Source organism: Rhopalosiphum maidis, chromosome 1 (genome assembly GCF_003676215.2).
Source record: "Rhopalosiphum maidis isolate BTI-1 chromosome 1, ASM367621v3, whole genome shotgun sequence".
NCBI lineage: Eukaryota > Metazoa > Arthropoda > Insecta > Hemiptera > Aphididae > Rhopalosiphum > Rhopalosiphum maidis.
Window position 1 is genome coordinate 40,372,863 of NC_040877.1, and position 21,964 is coordinate 40,394,826.

At 24.5% G+C, this 21,964-nt stretch overlaps 1 protein-coding gene across 2 annotated transcripts in view; it reads left to right on the forward strand.

Moving 5' to 3' along the window:
• LOC113560588 overlaps window positions 1–21,964 on the forward strand; it is a 40,542-nt gene that overhangs the window by 10,853 nt on the left and 7,725 nt on the right. Inside the window, exons 1-3 of one of the 2 annotated variants that reach the window (XM_026966564.1) lie at window positions 18,253–18,391; window positions 19,752–19,949; window positions 21,168–21,336. In XM_026966564.1, coding sequence (XP_026822365.1) covers window positions 19,757–19,949; window positions 21,168–21,336 — 362 coding nt within the window. In that variant the 5' untranslated portion in view covers window positions 18,253–18,391; window positions 19,752–19,756. Of the gene's footprint in view, window positions 1–18,252; window positions 18,392–19,751; window positions 19,950–21,167; window positions 21,337–21,964 lie in introns of those variants that run through there. The other variant, XM_026966563.1, reaches the window with a different exon arrangement.

Here is a 21,964-nt window from a genome sequence, read left to right on the forward strand (position 1 = left end):
TGTCTCATAAATAAATTAGATTTCTTCAAAATGTTAAGACATAATTTATGGATTTTCAACTCTAATTTATTTTTCATCTAATGGGAATGTTTATTATTCTATGTTTACAAATTAGGTTTTCACACTATCTAAAATGAATAAATTCAGTTAAATTTAAATTTATATACCTATAAATAAAGATGATCGTTTGTTTGTAAAATACGACTCTTAACTGCAATTTTAACGTTCACATACCTTGGTACAGGACTTTATAAATGATGAAGATTCTCATATTAAATTATTTTACCAAAGAGACAAAGGACAACTATTATGATTATTGATTATTAAGTTTGATATATCATCATCCATCAGATGACTGTTTCTAAATTATGTGGTTTGGAATCAATTGATTTGCGGTGATGTTTATTTGTTCTCCTTAATTTATGTTAACAAATACATTTTTGCGCAGAATCTACGCTCTTAGCAAGTTTTGTATCATTATTTTAGTAAACCCTAACCCAGACGTAATTTTTAATTTTACTCAACGTTATTACCAAAATATTGTAAACAATTACTAGTCTGACAACCATCAGTGACACACAGGGGAACTAAGTAAAAGAAAAAAGTATATAGATTTTTCAATCATACAAATTTGACTGATTTTCGGAAAATTATTTATTTTCGTATTTTATAGTCATATTTTCATTTTTAACTAGTTTTGTAATATAATTTTCAGTCTTTAAATATATTTATAATTAATTTTTTTTTATTGAATATTTTACAGTCAATGTAAGTGTCTTTCAAATGTTAGAGATTTAAAAAAAAACTATTAAGTACTGAATAAAATTAAATTTATTTTAAGCAATGTAGGTACCTACTTATTACGATTTTTTCATAAAATATGCTTGTCTGTATATATATATATATATTGACTAAACATCAAATAATAATTTATACTATTTTAATTAAATTTGAACATAAATTATTGTAGTCTAAAAGAAAATTCGACATTTAATTTCTCAGTTTTATGTTTTTTCAATTCACAGTGATTTTGATTAATGTCAAGAAAATGAACTGTCATTTTTTAATTAAATATTTTGGACTTCATGAATGATATTATTTATAAGTTGTAGACATACATTTGCTGGTGCTTGCATTCATGAATCAAGTTTGTAATTTATAAAATTCGTTGTGGAAACATATAATGTATGCATATATTTGTGTCAAAATGTAAATTATTATAGTTTAGAAGTCTGTAAAAATACATTCCTATGCTATTGCATATAGTAAATTAGTACTACCTATTTGTTTATAAAAAAAATTAAACATGATAATATCCTTATTAAATAATAGTATACGTTTAAAATGTTTAAATATAGACAGGTCAGACACGATGATGCTTATTATACTAGATGTAGGATATAGAAACAAAAAATAGTAATAATTTATAAGTAAATTTACTTAAAAATGTTCAGACAAAAAAAAAAATAGGAAAAAAATTAAATTAAAATATTACTTGGTATCTAAGATAATAATATTATATTACATTATTCATGAAAAATTGAATATTATATCATAAGGCATATTTATTATAAAATATACTTTTGTGGGTTATTTTCTATCGGTATTTGATTTACTACATTTCTAAAACAAATTCTATTATAATTTTCTATAAAATGAAAAAAACCACAATAGCAAAAGTTATCAAAGTATAAAAAAATAATAGTAGGTATTAAAGATTTTTTGATTTTATTCCAAAATATTAATTATCATTTTTATATTAAACTTCAGAAAAGAAAAGAAAAAAACATTAAACTTATGATTATATTGATTTTTGATGACAAACGAGTGTTATTATACAATTTATAAACTTATAAAGTTATAATATTGAAAAAACAGTATATATTATGTATACTAAATCCAATAAAAAAGTATATATCTAGTACGAATTTATGTAGAATTTAAATAAATTACTGGGAACATATTGAATGCATAACCGTTATTCGTACTGTGTAATATAGTACCTATTTGTATGTATATTATTTTTTTTGTTTTGTGTAAGTCTCTCTTATATGAACAGCGAAAATTTTGTTTTAGCCACTGCGTTATATATATTGACCTCCGCCGTCACTAATACAAGTAAATTTTGACCTACGAATTTATTATGACTTACATAAGATTCATTTAGTAAGCCACAGAATACACTACTTAACGTGAAATATATTAAATTGCAAATTCCTTAGTTTCAATAAAATAACGTATAATAAAATACGTAATAATCTGAAATTACTTGATAAAAACAATATTTTATTTTTTATCGTATAGAAACAAAATATTTTATTAAAAAATATTTTTTTTTATTTATACTTATAACATAATTATTAATTATTATACTGATTATTATGACAATTTGAACTCATTGTACAAATAATTACTAGTAACATACTTACATTTCAATATATTTACAAAAGTCGTCTTGAATGTAGACACAAGTATATAATCCTATGATTATGATTGATAACTTTTTAATAAAAACTGATTACTAAAATGTATACACGCTTAAATGTTAATGACATGTTTACAAATTAATACTGAGCAGAATATTACTGAATACATTTACAATGTTTTGATTAAGTTTTTATAACTTTTCAATGTTATTATATCGTTTCCTTAAAAATAATAACATTTATAAACATTTATTTTTTGTTTGGCCATCGCATTAGTGTAATATTACAGAGAGTACGATAGTATAAAACAATAAGTACAATATTATATTTCATTTATATATAACTAAAATGTAATATTAGAAGAAGCATAATATTATATTATAAATTAAAACACTGTAACATGAACAATAAAATGTCTTAACTGTGAACTCTTGTAATAATAAATATAAAAAAAATTGTTAAAAATGTCTTTGTAATGATATCTTGAGTATTTCACGTTTCTCTGTACAAAAGTTTAAAATGTTTAAAATGAATTGGTCATCGATACTTTCTATACACTGTTACTACACTTATAATAATGTTTGAAGTTAATGAAGCAACTGTTGTGTTTTGAAACTACCAAGATAATAATAAAAACAAAAGCACATTATATTTAAAAATTATGTTATTATTGTGTAAGTACTGTAAACATATTAACACCGTTATGGTCATTGTGTTAATATAGCCCGCGACGTATTTATATACTTATTTATTTATTTAAACATGACAGACATGCATGATGCATGAAATATTAAAAGGCGTTTCAGTGGCGGCTCTAGGGGAAACGTATCAATAAAGTGGTTGTTATGTTTCTAAAATGACGAATTTATTTTAACTATAAATATCCAGTAAAAAAAGATATTTTTTTTCAACAACGTAATTTGTTTAGAAAATAATAATTTTGAAAAATATGTAATTACAAGGAAAACGTGTGCTACTTTTAAAATAAATCGTACCAAATTTTAAAGTATCATATTCAAATATCACAATGAAACTCAATTTTTAAAATTATGTTTCAATTAATAATATTTCATGTGACAACATTTTAAGTAGAATAATTACTGAAACACAACACTGGCATAACATAAAATCGTAATGAAACACCGAATTAACGAAACGTCTAATTAAAATATAGTTACCGAGTCAAAATATAAAAATATTTACTTGATGAAATAAAAAAAAATGCAAGTAGAAATATAATATTATCCCATAAGCCATAATGAAATAAATAAAAATGTTAAATATAGATGAACTATCATATATTCATAAGTTAGTAAATTATAATTTATTAAACATTTTTAGTAGCGTTATTCGTGTAGGGGGAAAAATGGGGATGTGTTTCAATCTACTTTTTTGAGGCCTAATAATATTTATATATTATTATTACTATGACAGCACCCCTTAAAAAAAATAAGATTTAATACAAATATATTATATTAGGTATAAAATTATTTAAATTAATATTATTTAATTAAATATTCGAAATTAATAGTCGGAAAATCAATGATTGATCTGATTCAAAGATCAATGTGTCTGATAAATTTAGACACCAATCTATTAGACTTCTGGATGTAGTAACAACATAAGGGGAAAATCTTGGTTTAGGATCACGCAAAAGTTTTTATACTTACTTGTTTAATAATATATTTATTTTTCTCTTTGTTATTCTTTTAAAATATATAATACTTTGTATTACTTATGTTCCTCCACTACTCTTACATAACTTAAGTATTGTTATTGTACCGAAATGTTTTTATATATAATATATATGTTATCTTTTTACCGCATACCAGTGTCTTTGTAAAATTGCCGTCAGAGGTTGAGATTAAATAAATAAATATTAAAAAATATATAAAATGATTCTGTAGTTTTTAGTATTGTTGACTATTTAGTTTAATATGTTTTAGTAGCCACGGGGGTTTAGTGGGCTGTAGTACTTCCCAAAATGTCAAGAAACTTTAATTATTTAATAGTATATAGCCAAAATACGAACGAAAATATCAAATAATTACCGGTGTTATTTCGCTGGAACATTGAAACAGGCATAGGGTAGACAGAGAGTAGTACTTACCTATATTTTAAAGAGCAAAAACTACAGGTGAAAAAAACATTTATTATTTGTAAAACAGATTGTCAAAATATTGCACTCGTCAAATAAATAAAATAACGTTATTTTTATAAATAATGATATTGCACACAAATAGAATATTGTCTTAGATATGCAATAATCGTCCCCAAAACCAAAAAAAAAAAATTTTCGAAATGTCCCCAAAAAAAAACGTCTATTATCTGAAAGTATGCCAAACACTAGGAATTTGTCGGAAATAAATTGTTCGTTGCAGATTTTGAATACTTCGATCAATTTAGTCGTTAAATATTATATATTTTATTTATCCGACACAAGTCCGCTTAACCGATTTTATTGTTCCAATATAATTTATTATCGTGTTAAGAAAAGAGTTTTTCCCGGCGTCTGGTTGGTCGCCGTACAGGTAAAATGTTTCCACAAGCTTTTAATTGCGTTTTTATTCTATATATATTATACTACGTGTACGGTGTCGTTCACATTTATGCCTCCGGCTTGATTACCTATATAGTTATTAAAAGTCGTGTACAGCATATTGTAGGCAGCATATGACATATTTATTATACGAATCGCAAACGTACTGGCGTCAGCTAAAGTCCTCTTTAATTTGATGTTATATATAATATACTTTTTCTTTTTCAATCAATCCGATCATTTTTCACTATGACGTTGCTTTTTTTTTTTTTAATCCACTTTTGTTGCGCGCGTAAGTAAATGACACCGTCAAGTGGGCGAACGTACATAAAATTAAAACCAAGTGGAGGCTGATTTTTCTGTCTATCGTATTATCGTATTTGTAAGCCACTATTGTACACCAATATCTCATCCGAGCATTATACGATTTTCAAGGACTTAATAATTTACATTTTTTTTTTCACTCTCATATAGGTCGAAACAAAAGATACAATTGTTTATCGCCTGTAGGGTTTCCACAACAGAGGAAAATCATCAAAATTCATTCACATTGCACTAAAAATAATAATGTATATATTATTATATTAACTAATTTTGGCGACACCGATGATATACGTCTTTAAAACGCGTATTATTTTGTTTCTTATCAATATAAATACCGATTTCTGATGGTACCGGATGTAATCGACGAGGTTAGATTTAGATAGAAAGAATAATATGTATTTTGGCGAAGCTGGTTTAAAAAATAACAATATTTGTATATATAGGTATTATCATCCAATGCGATCGAATGAGTGCATCGAAATACAGTTTACGTTCACAGCTAGAACATATATGGGTACGTCTTTATTTGGTTTGCACTGTAATCGATTATATTCTACTCCAAACGCTATTATTTGCTATACAAAAACAAACACAATATAATATTATGTTGTGCAGCACTGCAACGATGCGGAATCATAGGTACGTATGTGTGTACGCCGTGTACGGAATTTATCGTTTTGATATGGTACCAGCGACGAGACATATTGAATAATAATTACACGATTAGTATATTATTTGATATTATTTGAAAAGTTACGTTATCGTTGGTTGCCCTCCATCGCAGAAATCCAACTAATTGTACTCATTAGAATCACTAAAAAAATCAATTTAATAAATTACCATCACCTACGATTATTTATCAGGTGCGGCAGAATTTATGCTACTTGCATATTGTAAACTTTTTTGTTTGTAAATTGCATCCCCGAAAAGGGTATAATCTATTAACGTCCAGTGTATTTATTTGAAAGTTTACTTGTTAGTAAATACACTATTAAAAATAACAAATCGATTATAATTTATTATAATCTTATTATTATTATTATTCAAACAATTAGTATGTGTAACGAGAGCAATATGAAAATTTTAATAATGTTATTTTTTATTTAAACAATACCGATACTTGATTAGTCCATTAAATTTTTCTTTCGTATATAGTGCTGTTTACCGCACAGTAGACATATTATGGCTTAGTTTAATCTTGTGGTAGTAGAATTTTTATAGTATCAATAGGTTTCTACAATATCGAGTTATCAAGAGTGTTAGGGATCACTTTTTCTAGAAAAGTCACCTTGTCAAAAAATAAATATAATCCATGACTGGGTTCGTTACAGTGATAGTTTGCATATCGATATTACCACATTATTCTGATGATCCACCCTGTCTCCATAGCTATTTTATAACGTTATGGAATCAAATTATTAATCAGATTTCATTCAAACGACTTGAACAAAATTCACTGAAACACGATTTTTCTAAGAGATAGTTTATTTTGCATGCTGTAGTCATAGCGTAATTTGCATATCTGGTATCTTTATATTGTATTAGCGAATCATAGTTCGTATTGACACTGAGATACAAATACTAGATCCTGTTAGTAGCTGAAAATGTTGTAAGTTCCAACAATGGTAATAATTACTTTTCAGTCACATAAGCCTTATACATACATACATACGTATTATGTATATACGTGTGCACACGCTACTACAATATATAAATATACAAAAATAAGACGCTTATTTCGTTATCGAGCTGAAATTAAAAAAAGTACTTCACAAGTCTGATAATATTATCGTATGTTTCTGTTATTCTTTCGAATGTCTGCATAAATCGCACATACACTATAATTGCGAGTAACAAATCAGAGGTATATGAATTTAAAATACATCTTATTCTTAAATTTTGTTCTAAAATTAAGAAAAAGGATCAGAAATTAGAAAAATAGAAGTGAATTTAATATGCTCATTTCCAATAAATATGTAGGTTACTATAATATTAGATATTTAAATAGGAAAAATTCAAACCTGAATTTTCAATTACATAGATAGGTACAACGAAAAACATGTTATTCGTAACAAGAATTTATAACTTTTTTTTATTTTGCAGGATAGTTTAACTTTTTATAAATAACCATGTACTAAATTTGTAAAATGTATGACGTATAATATTCTGATTATTGGTTTTAATTTCTTTTAAATATTTAGTTAAATTTATTAACAGGGGTATTTTTTCGATAATTTATTTGACAATTTTATCTATACTTTATTTATGTGTAAAATGGGATCTTTACTTAACTTGTATTAAACAAAACTAAATTTCCTTCTTTATTTACAATATAAAAAACCGTCTATTAAAAAAATATTTTTGAAGATCAGAAGAGATTTTTTTCAAGCAAGTTTCAATCAAATAGGTACTTTATTTGATATGATTTTATATTTTAGTATACCAATCTTTCTATACTTAAGGGTTATTAAAATTATTTATTTATTTTTATAATTATTCTCATTTTGCTTTTCAAAAGATAACAACAAGTTAAAATTTAAGATTGTTCTGATTAAATATTCAACTATACTAACCCCTATCATAAGTTTTAATCCAAAATATCCAACATCCTAGGGATCCAGTTTTGTTCTTAAAATGTTTTTTTAGTAAATAAAGTAAAAATAAAAAATAAAAATAACTTTAGATTGCAGAGTTGTTAAGATACTAGAATAGATTTAAAAATTTAGAGTTTTATTTTTTTAAGTAGAAATAAAATCGAAAATTTCGATAGTCATTAATTTGCCATTATACATCAAACATACGTAACAATTCATTATGTATGTTTGATAATATAATATTTTCTACTTTTAATTTTCACAATCTTTTGATAATTTATAATTATTTAAACTTTTATTTTATAAAACAATATTATAATATTTTAAACAAATCTTTATATGCATAAAGAGTTGTTTTTTTTTCAAGTTATCATTAAATTTATATTTACTTTAATAGATTTAATTCGAGGATAAAGCGTAATATAATATTAGTATGGTTTTCAAAACATAGGACATTGTATATGACACTGTACGTCGACGCGTGTACCAACAGCGTATGTTCACCGCAGCCATGATTATTTTGTCTTTTTCATTTCAGTCACTACAGTGCACGTCTTACACAGAAATCTAGCTCTCGTGTTACTTACAATATCTAAATCCAACACGTACATGAATCTAAGACTACAGCAAACTTTTAAGAAAAAAAAATGCTATCGAAATCTTCTATATTGCATTACGTATAGTTCAAATTGAGTGTATTTACGGAGGTAAAAATAAATATATATTTTTTTTTACCACAAAAAGCTTATTTTGTCTATTGAATTTTTTGTTAAAACTGATATACTAGTACTTATGTTCTTTCGGAAAATAATTCCACCAATTCTATTACCGGTGCAAATAACTATAAAACAAAAATGAAACGATACGGAATAGTTCTAAAATTGGTCCTCGGCAACTTTCCAACGATTATAGATATTGACAAAACGAACAAAATCACCGTATTATTACATGGTATACTAAATCCTCAGATTTCCTTTAATTTATCAGATAAACTATTAAGCAACTCAGAAAAAAAAATCTACATAAAAAAACTACATTTTATTGTTTTCTAAATCGTTTTTTAATTTCTATATGGGACATTATGTTATCTGTTAAGTATTACGTATTTTAAATATTGTATTCAAGCCACGAGGGTGTATTTTTTGAAGCGATCGGAATAAAACAATTATTTATAGATTATATGTACATTTATTTTTACTTTATATCGCCACTGAAGAGAGGTATACGCATATTATTTTGACAATGATTTGAAATTCACTTATTTTTCTATGATACTTTTTCAACATTAAGTTTCATGTATCGCATTTCTAAGAAAATCACAAATCTTTACCAATATAGTAGGATTTTAGATAATGTTTTTAAGCGTAAGGGAAACTTACTGTACTAAATATAACTAAGCGTCACGTATGTAGGTACCTAATTTCCACGGAGCCCATTGAATTACTCAACAAATTTTAACGTTTAAGTTAGTTAAATAAGTTGAAAAACAATTAAAATAAAGCTCGTTATATCATAATGTATTACATAACATAAATGTATTTGATTCAACTGAATGGACTTAGTTTAGTATTCACTAGTAGCATAATTGGATGCTACGAGCAGTTACAATAATTATTATTCTATTCAACTGTAAATTATAATATTATTACCATAAGAAACCTGAGCAATTCATTATTAATATTCACTAAATGTTTTAAGTGGGTGCTTTAAAGTAAGTTGAATTTATAATATAATAATACTTAAATATAACTATCACGCATAATGTTATTTTTTAGTTTAAGTACTGAAAAAAGATACAAAAATATCATTAATAACTGACATAATGTAACCAAATCTTTATAAATTTTCTCACACACACATATAAATATTTATATAGCCACATAATAGTAGCTATATTATTGAAGAAAAAATTGTGAAACCATACACCGAATAAATTATGAGTCATTTTTAAATCGAAATTAAACAAAATAAAATATTAACTTTGATGTATTACATGTATGCAATATATTGTATAACTTACAATCTACCAATGTTAAAAAAAAACTAACACTAAATCGCATTTGAATTAAGATTAATTGTTAGTGAATGTGTTCCTAATTGCATAATATTATTTAACATTTTAACCTAAACCAAAAATGTGATGTAGTTAAGAACGTATGTGTGGGTGTCCCAATCAATTCGAATACTGAAGCTGTGGCAATGCCATAACAATATCGATGGTTAAAACGTATTATCTAAAAGACATGCTGCGAAAACCATACAATACAAATTTGTTTGAACGTTTACTTTCCACATAATAAAATTAAAATCCCTACAAGTTATGCAATAACCAGATTAATTCATCAAATATATATTGTTATAGTTTTAATAAATAATGGATTATATGCCTCTTATATGCGTTGATTTTTATTTTGTGTAAGAATCAGATAAATCATGTCCTCTGATTTTGCTATAAATATGTAATTGTCATTATGTAAATATAAATAATATGTATACATTTAACAACTTGTAAAATGACATACAAGTAGTATTTAATTTAAAATAATAAAGTTAATTTTTTTATGAAAAAAAAATAGATAAATCTATGCCGAGCCAAATTCATTATATCATTATGTATATTAAACACAGATAAATTAACAGTGCAAATACTTATTCCGCATCTTAATAGAATTCAAAATTATAATTAAGTATAATTTTCAAGAATTTTTCAAATCATTTAAATGTTTTTAATCATCCTGCAACATTTTAAAAACTGACTTTTGTAATTGTGTGGTTTTTATAGCAAGCTCTTCATTTATGGTGTACAGTGAAATGTATTCGAATAATTTACACTGAGAGTTTAAGAAATAACAAATTAAAATGTTTAATAAAATATAATAATAATATTTTTAAACAAATAAAATATGTTATTAATTAATATTTAGAAAAAGTATAGCTAGTAATGAACACAATATTACAATATCTCGTACTCTCATAATAACTAGTTAATAGTTAATACTATTATTTATATTTAAAATTAGTGATCATTTTTAACATAATTTACAAATGTTTAATAAGACTAGGTAATAATTTACTTTCCAAAAGTACTGGTAGATTAATAAGTTGTTATTCATTTTTGAATATAAATATTTATAAGTAAGCAATAAAGCATTAATTATATTTTATATTGAAGGAATACAAGTTACAACATTTTTTATCACAATAAAATAAATATAATATTTTGTCATACGTAATTTAATGTAATCAAATAATAATATAAATATTCTTAATATTGAAATTAGGTACTATCGAAAAAAATAAAAATGTATTTTCTTTTTTTTTTTTCAAAAATAAGAAAATAAAATAACTCTTGAGTAGGTATAGATCTTCTTAATTTATTATAGATTAGATATTTAAAAAATCGTAAAAATATATTTCTTACTTAAGTACATAAATTAATTATGTGATAACATTATACTTGTAAACTAATGTACATAAATATTCACACACTACTTTGCTCATATTTCTTTTCGAATAAATTATTTTTCCCACTATAAAAAACTAGGATGCAATCCCTATTAATATAAAAATAAAAAAAACTCTATCTGTTTGTAGCATCATGGTACTATAATTTATAATCTATAAATTTGTACTTTAAGATTAAAACTGTCTTCCACCCAAATGTGTTAAACACTATTAATATCGTTTCATTTTGATGTTTGAATATAATTCAATTAAATAACTACATACATTATATGTACTTTTAAGCAAATCTAATTTTTTTTTTGTTTTAATCTCTTTTAAAATTAAAAAACATTATAACATAAAAAATTGCTTAATATTGCATTTAATATTGCAAAAATATTTACATCACTGTTAATACAATAAAGTTATCTACATGAATGACACTCATAGTCATGATAAGTGAAACATAAAACTTATACACATATAAATGTAAATAATTATTAATTAATTATAAAAAAATAATAATAATATCGAAATAGATAAATAAATATACCAGGTACTTAAATTTAAGAATTTTATTATAATATTTTAGTATTTGATTAAATTTTATCATACAATTCTTATCTTAAATATTTAAAACATACAAGTAGAACAAAACCTTAAATTAATTAAATTTTGAAATCCCTTTAAAATATCATATATTTATTTTCAACAAATCTAGTAAAATATAATTTGAGATTCTTTATAGATTATAGTTGACAAAAAAAATGATCATCTTATTGTAACTTTTTTATGTAAAAATAAGTTAACTGAGTGTCTTTATAAGGTTTATATTTTTGATTGGACGTACAGACTTTTAACTCAATTTGTAGTCAGGAACTAATATTGTTTTATACATGTTTAATAAAATTCTAACGAAATGTGTCTTTTATATAATTACTGTTTTTCTTTATTTTGAATTCAATACTCACTCATATATCTTTCTATAATATGTTTCATGAATTTTAAGTAAAAATGCAAATTCCATTTGTATTCAACACCGAATATATCGAGGACATTTAATTTCAACAATTAATGCTCAAAGACAAAATTACTGTATTATTTTTATACCTATATTATTAAATTTAAAAAAAAAGTATGCCAAAAATTATTTTTATAAATCTATTTATATTCTAACTTATAAGACATACATTTTTTTGCTGTTTACTATTACAAATTATTATTACATAGGTACCTATCCTATAGTTGTATTATGTTTATCACGCATAATCAATTATCCTTTAACGAAATATTTAAAAAAATAACACAACGAATATTAATATGTAAATCAGATACACCTATTTTAATGTAATATAATAGTTAGGGTGTTACTAGCGTAATATAAGGCTAAAACGGATATAGATACTCCAGACGTACCTCGAGTCGACATAAAACGAATAACTTACAATGTTCATTGTGAAGGAAATACTGTCACCAATATAATTGGATATATTCTATTTTATTACCTATTATAATAGTGTTCTGGTCGTTTGACATTTAATACCTGTAGGGTACTCGATCTACTTATCTACCACTTGTCGTCTTGATTGTCCCATGAGAGGTAGAGTACCATCACAGGCCCTAGACCACTCCACGAAAAATAATTATCGTAGCTAATTAAATTACAGATATTGTAAAATAATGTCCTTTGTACTCTGAACCATGAGCAAAATGAAGGTATAGAAAAAACATTTTCCGGCAATAAAATTACATTTTATGAGACGTTATTAAATAAGATTAAGCTCACTTTGATCCACGAGGATGCAATTTTTATTATTCCATCGTATCTACTAACCTAGCCTAACCTATACGCAATGTCCCAGATAAATATTTTTTTGAGATTATTTAATTATTTTTTTTATATCCGTGGTATTGTTAGTTAGCGTTTTTGCCGACATTTTAAACGTTATTTTAGACCATAAAAATAATATAAAGACATCAGAACACGTGAATCGTTCTTTTGTGTATAATATAAATATATATATATATATATATACAGTATACACTATTATATAGGTAGGTATTCTGCAATATGTGGTTAATGGTTATCTAAACTTTTGGAGTGGAAAAATTTAAAGATAATTTCAACATAATTTCAAAGTCATCAATATCTTGTACACGCGATTAACTGTCAATTTAATCGACTCGATTACGCGTAACATTATACGTAGGTACATATATATAACTTCTTTATTTTTTTAATTCTCAGTACCGACCGTCATCACATACAAATTTTGGGGGAAAAAGTATGATTAAGATGTTCTCCTATAGTCGTGTTTAGTGTGCACAATATTTAATATGAGGACGAGGCTTAACTGTTTCAACGTATATGTTATCTGTGATGGGCTTAAATTTAATATTTATTATAATGTATTCATCATATGTCGCACTAAAGTTATTTGACCCTTTTCTAAACAGAGATTTTTTTTCCACCTCGAATTAAATTACATTTCATGTACATATAGCCTCTTATTAAAATTCAGATTTTGTAGTTTTCGCGATTTAAATATTCTAATGCTATTCGTAGTTAGTATTTGATACGTAAACAAAATATCGTTTTACAAACGAAAAATAAGCCAAATTAAGTATAATTTTACAGTGTATATTCTTATATAATTACAATACTATTTACAAAGTGAAAAAAATTGCTTCAAATTAAAATAATTTAGAACTCGCACTGGAAATATATTAAAGTATCTATGTGGTTTAACCATATTATAGTATTCTTACGTTTTAAAATATAACGTTCGATTAATTCGATTGAAAAACATTATACAAATTAAACTCCGGTAATTCTTGTTTAAACAGTTGATGATGGGCATAATAATGATTTTTGTTTGTGAATTTATTAAAGAGATGCAAATGTCCAAACTACACATCCAAAGGGTCGAGAAAGAAAAATGCCTGATGTATTTGCACTTAATGTTTTTAATGTCAGTATATTATTGTATACGACTACGCCATGAGTACCTACTATTATTTTTTTTTCTAACAAGCTTCTCTATCAAAACGTAAAACATCTGACATTTCCTTATTACCATTCATTTTTTTTTTTTTTTAAAGTTTTTGTATACAAATCATTATGGTATAGTGAGGTGTATATTTTGTATACGTCTATCACCTACTTACTTATTATTATTTATTTTAAAACGTGTTGTCGAATATATAATAAATGCGTGTGTATGTTATTGTTAAACGATTATTTTATGTATTCTTTTTATCTGAATAAACTGATATTTGTGATTTCATTGTAATAATAAAATATAAAAATAAACTCTACGTTCCATTATAGTGTTATACATAAATGTGGATAAACTTATAGCAGGTATAACACACATTTCACAATTTACATGACGTATATTATACACAATTGTAAACGTACCGAGGTATATTTTTTTCACAAAATCCAATTCTTAAAATAAACATTGAATATTCCATTTATCAGAAGATGAAATAATTTAAAATACAATTACACTAAATAAAATTATGTACTTGAATTATTTATAGAAATAATATGCACGTATTAAAAATATCTATATCTGCATAAATATTTAAAAAAAAAAAATGTTATTTGATGTGAATATAATTTCTTATAGATATAATTATTTTTATAAATATTAGTTTCTTAAGTAAACCATCAATATTATTAAATATTATAAAATTACAGTAATTAGTATGTATATTGTACACAATTTAATAACACTATTATAATTCGGTAGTTATAATTTAAAGAGATATAAAAAAAATGTTCACTTTACTACTCTAATTTGTTTTGATTATCACACATAAATAGAGTTTATAAGGTTGTGAATTATGGTTTTTTTATAAACTTTTTTTAGAGTATTTAATGTGAGTGAAGCTCATTGCAGTGTATTTTAAAAATATATTTTTATAATAATAAAATAACGTATATAGTAAAAATGTAAAACCCATACAACTTCATGAATAATACAAATATGTATGACGTTCGCCTTTCTGGGCTTACTTTATAAATATTACCTATTATGTGTGTGTGTGTGCGTGTGAGTGTGTGTGTGTGAATATTTTAAAATATAAAGAAAGACAATTGAAACAACTTGTGCGAGTCATTGTTAAAAATTATAAATTATACACTGATAAAATTTTACTTTATATACCAATTAAATAAATTATTTTGTACGTTATATAATGTAAATCTTTAGATTCAAAAGGTGTTTGTTGTTGATTATTATTAAATGAAGATTATTTTTCCTACGTATCATTTACACTCAGGCTGACTGTTTCATTTTTATATAAAATTATATTTAGTCAACGTTTACAACTTTGGAAAGTTATTATATAAAATGAGGAATTAAATAATTTTAATTGTATTTAATGATGAAGCATTTAAACAAAAGAGTACGTATCAAGTATTATATTAAATTCTTAAATCTGAATAACTATATAACCTATAACCTTCTAATTTATAATTGAGACTCGCTGTCAATATAAAAAATCGACATAACACACTTACTTGGTTGCCGATCGGTAAATAAGTAAAAAAAAAAAAATAATAATAAATAACGCTTTTTGGTATTCATGTGTATAACCTTATATGCAATAGAAGGAAAATCGTAAATGACTTTTCAGTATTAACATACGGAAGTATTTAGAGCCGCGTAAAAGATAACACGCTCATGTACAAACAAAACTAATATACTAACCTAATGTGTATCATTTATATATATACATATATATGTATAAAGGATATTAATGGTTATTCGTTTTTCTTATAAGCATTGACATGTCATCAGATAAGTGATGATAACTATACATGAGGAACAAATTACTAAATTAACTGTAAAAGTATGGTTTAAAAACCCCTATGCGCAGTGATGTGCACATAAAACAACTTTAGTTGAAATTGATAAAATATATAACCTAAATTAAACGTATAATAATTTTCAGATTTCGGTAATTTAATTTTGAATTCTAGTTTTGGGTTCTGAGATGAAGTTATACGTATAATGTATTACTATCATCTAGATTATGGTAAAACTTTTTATGGTTACGATCAATAATCTCCCGAAACTCTTCCTGTATCTGTGTATGTACATTTGATAGAAAAAATTAAGAATTCCATTTTATCTCATTCGAAGAATTTTGTGAAATACATTTTTTTAATTATTAATTTAAAAATCCTTTTAAAATGTCTGCAATAATTAGGTATTTTCTAGTTAAATAATTGTATAAATCATATCCAAAAGAAACCAAACTCTGAACTTCTAATTTATATAATAACTAATACAACAGTTATTATTTTACACAAATAATTATTTTATAAGCTACGAAATAAAAACGAATAGATATTGATATTATTATTACACCCACACTCATTTAACGATTAACGTAAATTATGCGAAACTTTTCTATCAGTGCCGAATCCAAAGGGGGGGGGCTTAAGCCCACCCCGCAATCTTTTATTTTAAATAGTATGTGTATATAATATATATATATATATGTTTTTAAATTATTTCCTATTTTTCTATAGAGATAAGTATGAATGTTTAAGCCCCCCTCCCTGAAAACAAATCCTGGGTACGCACTGTTTTCTATAATAATATTACAGTGGTATTTTTTATATGTGTTTCAACTGCACGTAGTCTGGCCATAATAATTAAACGAAACATAAAAAATAATATATTTATATACAATTTAAGACCCACAACAGTTAAACCTAAAAACACAGGTTTCAAAAGATTAATTTTTACCAACCACGTAGGTACCCATTCGCATCCGTGTTACTGTCATCATCTGATGAATTTAAAGTACCTAACCATAAACCTATGTGTTGTACAAACAAAAAGTTTTATTCGTTGTCAAAAATTACAGTCACGGCTTGGCACGACTTCGACGACACTACATATAATCCTAAAATCCCAATACATATACTTTATACTTATATACTTACAATATGCGCATATACAATATACAGTATACACACACACACATATATATATATTATACGAGTAATACCCACATGGCCATATTCACGTACCTACGCTGTAACAATAATAATAATAATATGCATTTGAAAAATATTTATGAAGAAACTTTTATTTTCATTCTACTCTCTAAAATGTATACAAATACAATAATTACACGATATGCGGTAAAATACACAAATATTGAAATAGGTATACAATGAATAATAACATAAATAAAACCAATAACCATTACGTCACGTCACATTGAAACTTATAATATTGTGTTTACATTACAAAGACATTTCAATTAAATGAGAATTAAATTTTGAAAACTCTTTTTACTTTATACCATATTTATTGCGAACCCTTCAACTTATAGGTACTTGAAGATGGCATATTATTATATAATAATTATGTAATAAGTTGCGTGTACATATCTGGTTAAATAATATTTTAATTTACAATCACGAAACTATAATACTACAAACGCGAAACCTGCAATTGCTATTCAGTATTCCTCGTGGATTACTGTTTATAAGTAATATACACAATTCTACACGAGCATATATTAAATAGTTTAAGGTATTATTATAATATTATCAAACAAATGTGAGTAAAATTGTTGTACATATATTATTATGCTGATGCGTATAATATATTATTATTATTATACTTGTGATGTATTTATAATAGTATTAGTCGAACTTCCGGGAGAACAATATCTAGAAGAATCCATATTCTATGGCGTAAACTTCTAAGTTGTATTCTCAAATAATCGTATAATGCAATATCTATTGTACATGTTTCGTATATAATATATTTACAATCAACGTAAATATTCATACACTATATTTATCGAATTCAATAGATTTTTATTTTGCAGTTGTGAATCAAGTTTTATGGATTTTGACATTGAAATAATGTCAGTACAACACAGATCACTGTAATATTATTGTTATTAGTTGTTTGATATTTTTTGTAAACAAACTGTGAGAATAAAATGTAAATAAAAACAATAGAAACACTAAGATTAAATACTTCAGTATCTGGATCAGTATTCAACAAATTTTAATAAGCAAGGTAAAGATTCCAGCATATAATACTGTAAATGTATTATTGTATAATTGTAATATTCTTAGTATTAGAGACATTTCTTAGTCTCTTTTCTTTAATAGTAACATTCTTATGTTACTTATCAACTTTCACTGGATGATTAATCTTATAAAATATTGTTGTTGATTTGTGTTTTATAGTTGTGTGAATTATACTGTTAAAGTGTTAATACATAGTACACACATTTTACATTTTAATATAATTAATTGTCATACGTATAATAAAAAAGTTGTCAAACTGACATTATGTTTTCAGCTACTTATGTATTTTGATTATTTAAAATATTCATGGTAGCAATTTTTTCGCTGTAAAAAGCTGTAATGATTTTTACATTTTAAATATCTTATTATTAACTATAAAATATATTATCTTAAGTAAGGCACTACAAAATATTTTTTGGAATAATTTGAATCAAGTTTTTTTTATAACCATTATCCTTAAAAATCTATGACTGATTCTACCTTTAAGCCAACTTTTTACGACAAAACATTGTTATTATTAGTCAACGTGTATTATGTAGCAAAAAAATACGTTTTTTATAGCTAAAAAGAATATATTTTTATCAATATGTGCTTTGTTCTATTAAAAATTTGAATGTTTTCAAAATATGTATTTTCCTTAACATCTATTCAAATTAGTATTTATGTACTTTGGACTCTGATATGGTACATTAAAATAGTATTATAATAATATGCATTATATTATGTGGGTATAAATTCCATTACGTTTATTATGGTATAGTACAGGGTTTATTTCATTAAATACAGTTATATTACAGCATGTAAGTTATAACATTATATTTATAATTAAAGCATTCGGAAACTTGAGTTCATATTATGTATAGCAACTAGTCGTATATGACTGCGCCATTGATATTAGATACCACTAATATTGTAGTAACATTGAAAGATGAACACTGGCTGCAGAGTGTTTCCATTTAATGCTATTGTTTATATAACTGAAAGGTTGTGTGCGTATTCACTATTATTATTTATTATCTAAAAAACAATATTTTTCATAAACTCGTCTGATAAAATATAATATAATAACAATAATTCCTATATTGACTATTTTTTTTACACAAAGTCATTTGACTGACTAAATATATAGGTTTGGTTTTATATTTTAGTATTATCTACACATTAAATTATAGATAGGTAATAGGCAACAGTTAAGAATTTAGTAAATTCTTGGATCCTCGCTGGCTATTGACAACATTTAGATAGTTTATACGAATCAAAACCAACTTATTTAGCCTTTGATACATTATAAGGTATATTATACAAATAAACTTAAATATTTTTATTTATGTATTTACCGCATACAGACCAAATGTATTGGAACGCAGTGTTTCTAATGGCCTGGTCTTTGGCCACGGTCACCGCTATTTTGGATTCTACCACGAATCGACGTTACTGGGAGGACACAAAACCCGAAGAAGCGGCTCGCTATCAAAATGACAACATGCTGAAAACATACGTGTTCAGAGGAGGAAATAAACAATTCGTCACTTCCGTTTTTCCAGGTAGGTGCGAATATATATATTGAATAATTGTTAATAGTTTGATCACGCATAATAATAAATGCCATTGATCATCTTGATGATTAAAATATGTGTTATACATGTTTCAAAACATTTCCGAAGATATAAAAACAATGATAGCCTTGATTTGATACAAGCAAACTGAAATGAGTTCCTCCTAGTTCTCAGTTTCTGTAACCTGTCTAGTTTTACGAACTAAGAATAATCAATCAAATGGTATTCTATAAAAAACAAAACATGAAATTAGTATTAAAGTATCATAATATTAATTTTTATTATAAGTACAATTAAATACTATTTGAATAACGATTTATAAATCGTACATTGTTCATTTAGTTTATATATATAATAATACATATATGTTTATTGCTTAATATGTATTATATAGGTTTTATTATAACTACAACATTACAAAATAAGCATTTTATTAATTTTAGATTGTATTTTAAATACTATTATAGATTTACACTTTGGCAGTTTGACAGTTAAATAAAAGGTACCTTGTATTAACATCTGATGATCAAATTAACGTTTATAAATAAAATTTAAGGAATTTATGAAAATAAAAATAAAAATCTTTTAAAGAACTTTAATAAATCTAATATATTTAAATGCTTTATAAGAATATCGACTAATACTGAAATATTTATACAAAATATTTTACGTAATGATTATCTTATCTTTTTAGAAAAATAATAGGTAATTGTTTTAAAATGTATAAATACATCTCATTCAATTGCTATCTTAATGAAAAGCTTTTACCGGGTTTTTTTTTTTAATGGTATATATTCTTTAATATTTTTTTCCTTTTTCATTTAAATGAATATATTTTCACTCAAATTTAATAAAGTTAAAATATTTTATCTCCGAAAGCCAGCAAAGAATACATTTTTTTCAAAGATTCTCTGAGAAAGTTTCTAAGTGTATTATAAATGTTAATACATTTCAATTTATAAAAATAATCAATATGATATTTATATTAGCTCATTGCTTTAATTTTAAATCATCTTCGACAATAATTGATATTTTTAAATTTAAAAAAAAAATGTTAATATATAAGGGATGGATACCATTAAATCACTGGACTACATTTAAATTATTTGAATATTAATATTATTAAATGCATTACACAAATATATATTTTACAAAATAAATACATGACATTTAAAGTTCTATTATAAATATTTATACATCTTACAGAAATGGATGCCAGAGGATTTCATGAATATGTTTTTGATGGACTACAGCCGGATTTTCAGTGGCCGTCAATCAAGTTTAAAAGGAACTATTATCCGCAAGGAATTACGTCTCGAGGGTTCAGTGATGATATTTTTCACCAAAGCTTTGGAATGTTTGAGCCTTTAAAAAGGTATGTAAATTAAAATAATAGAGTGTATTGCCAAAAAAATAAACAAATAAACTCATTAAGCAATCCAAGTTCTGGCGCGAATTTACTTTCAAGTTTATAGTTTTAACATAATAAATATACAAATAATATGTCATAAAATATATATCTATGTGTAAAACATCTTACAACACTTAAGTAAAAGAAAAAAAACTAAAGAATCACTTAAGATCGCTCTAAGTAGATATAGGAAACAAAAAGATTTTTTTTTATTTATTATAAACTTATCAAAATTAGTAAATGTGTTTCAATATATTAATTTATAAAAACGTATGAATAATAATATTATTAGTACCTAATCATAGTCATCGTGTAAAAGGTTACCAAATTATGACTCATTGTTATGTATTCATGTGCAATGTAGGAAATGATTACGACACGGATATTAAAATTATCGTACGTTTGTAGATTCGATTTTATTATTACTATTTTGTTAATTTAATTTTTAATAAATAATAATCTTATGTATATTATTGCATTTAGAATATTTTTTCGGCGAAGTTACTTGACAATGATTAATAAACAATCATTCATATACTGTATTGTCTGTATTTATATTATATCTAACGATAATCATATTAGTGCTACAAAA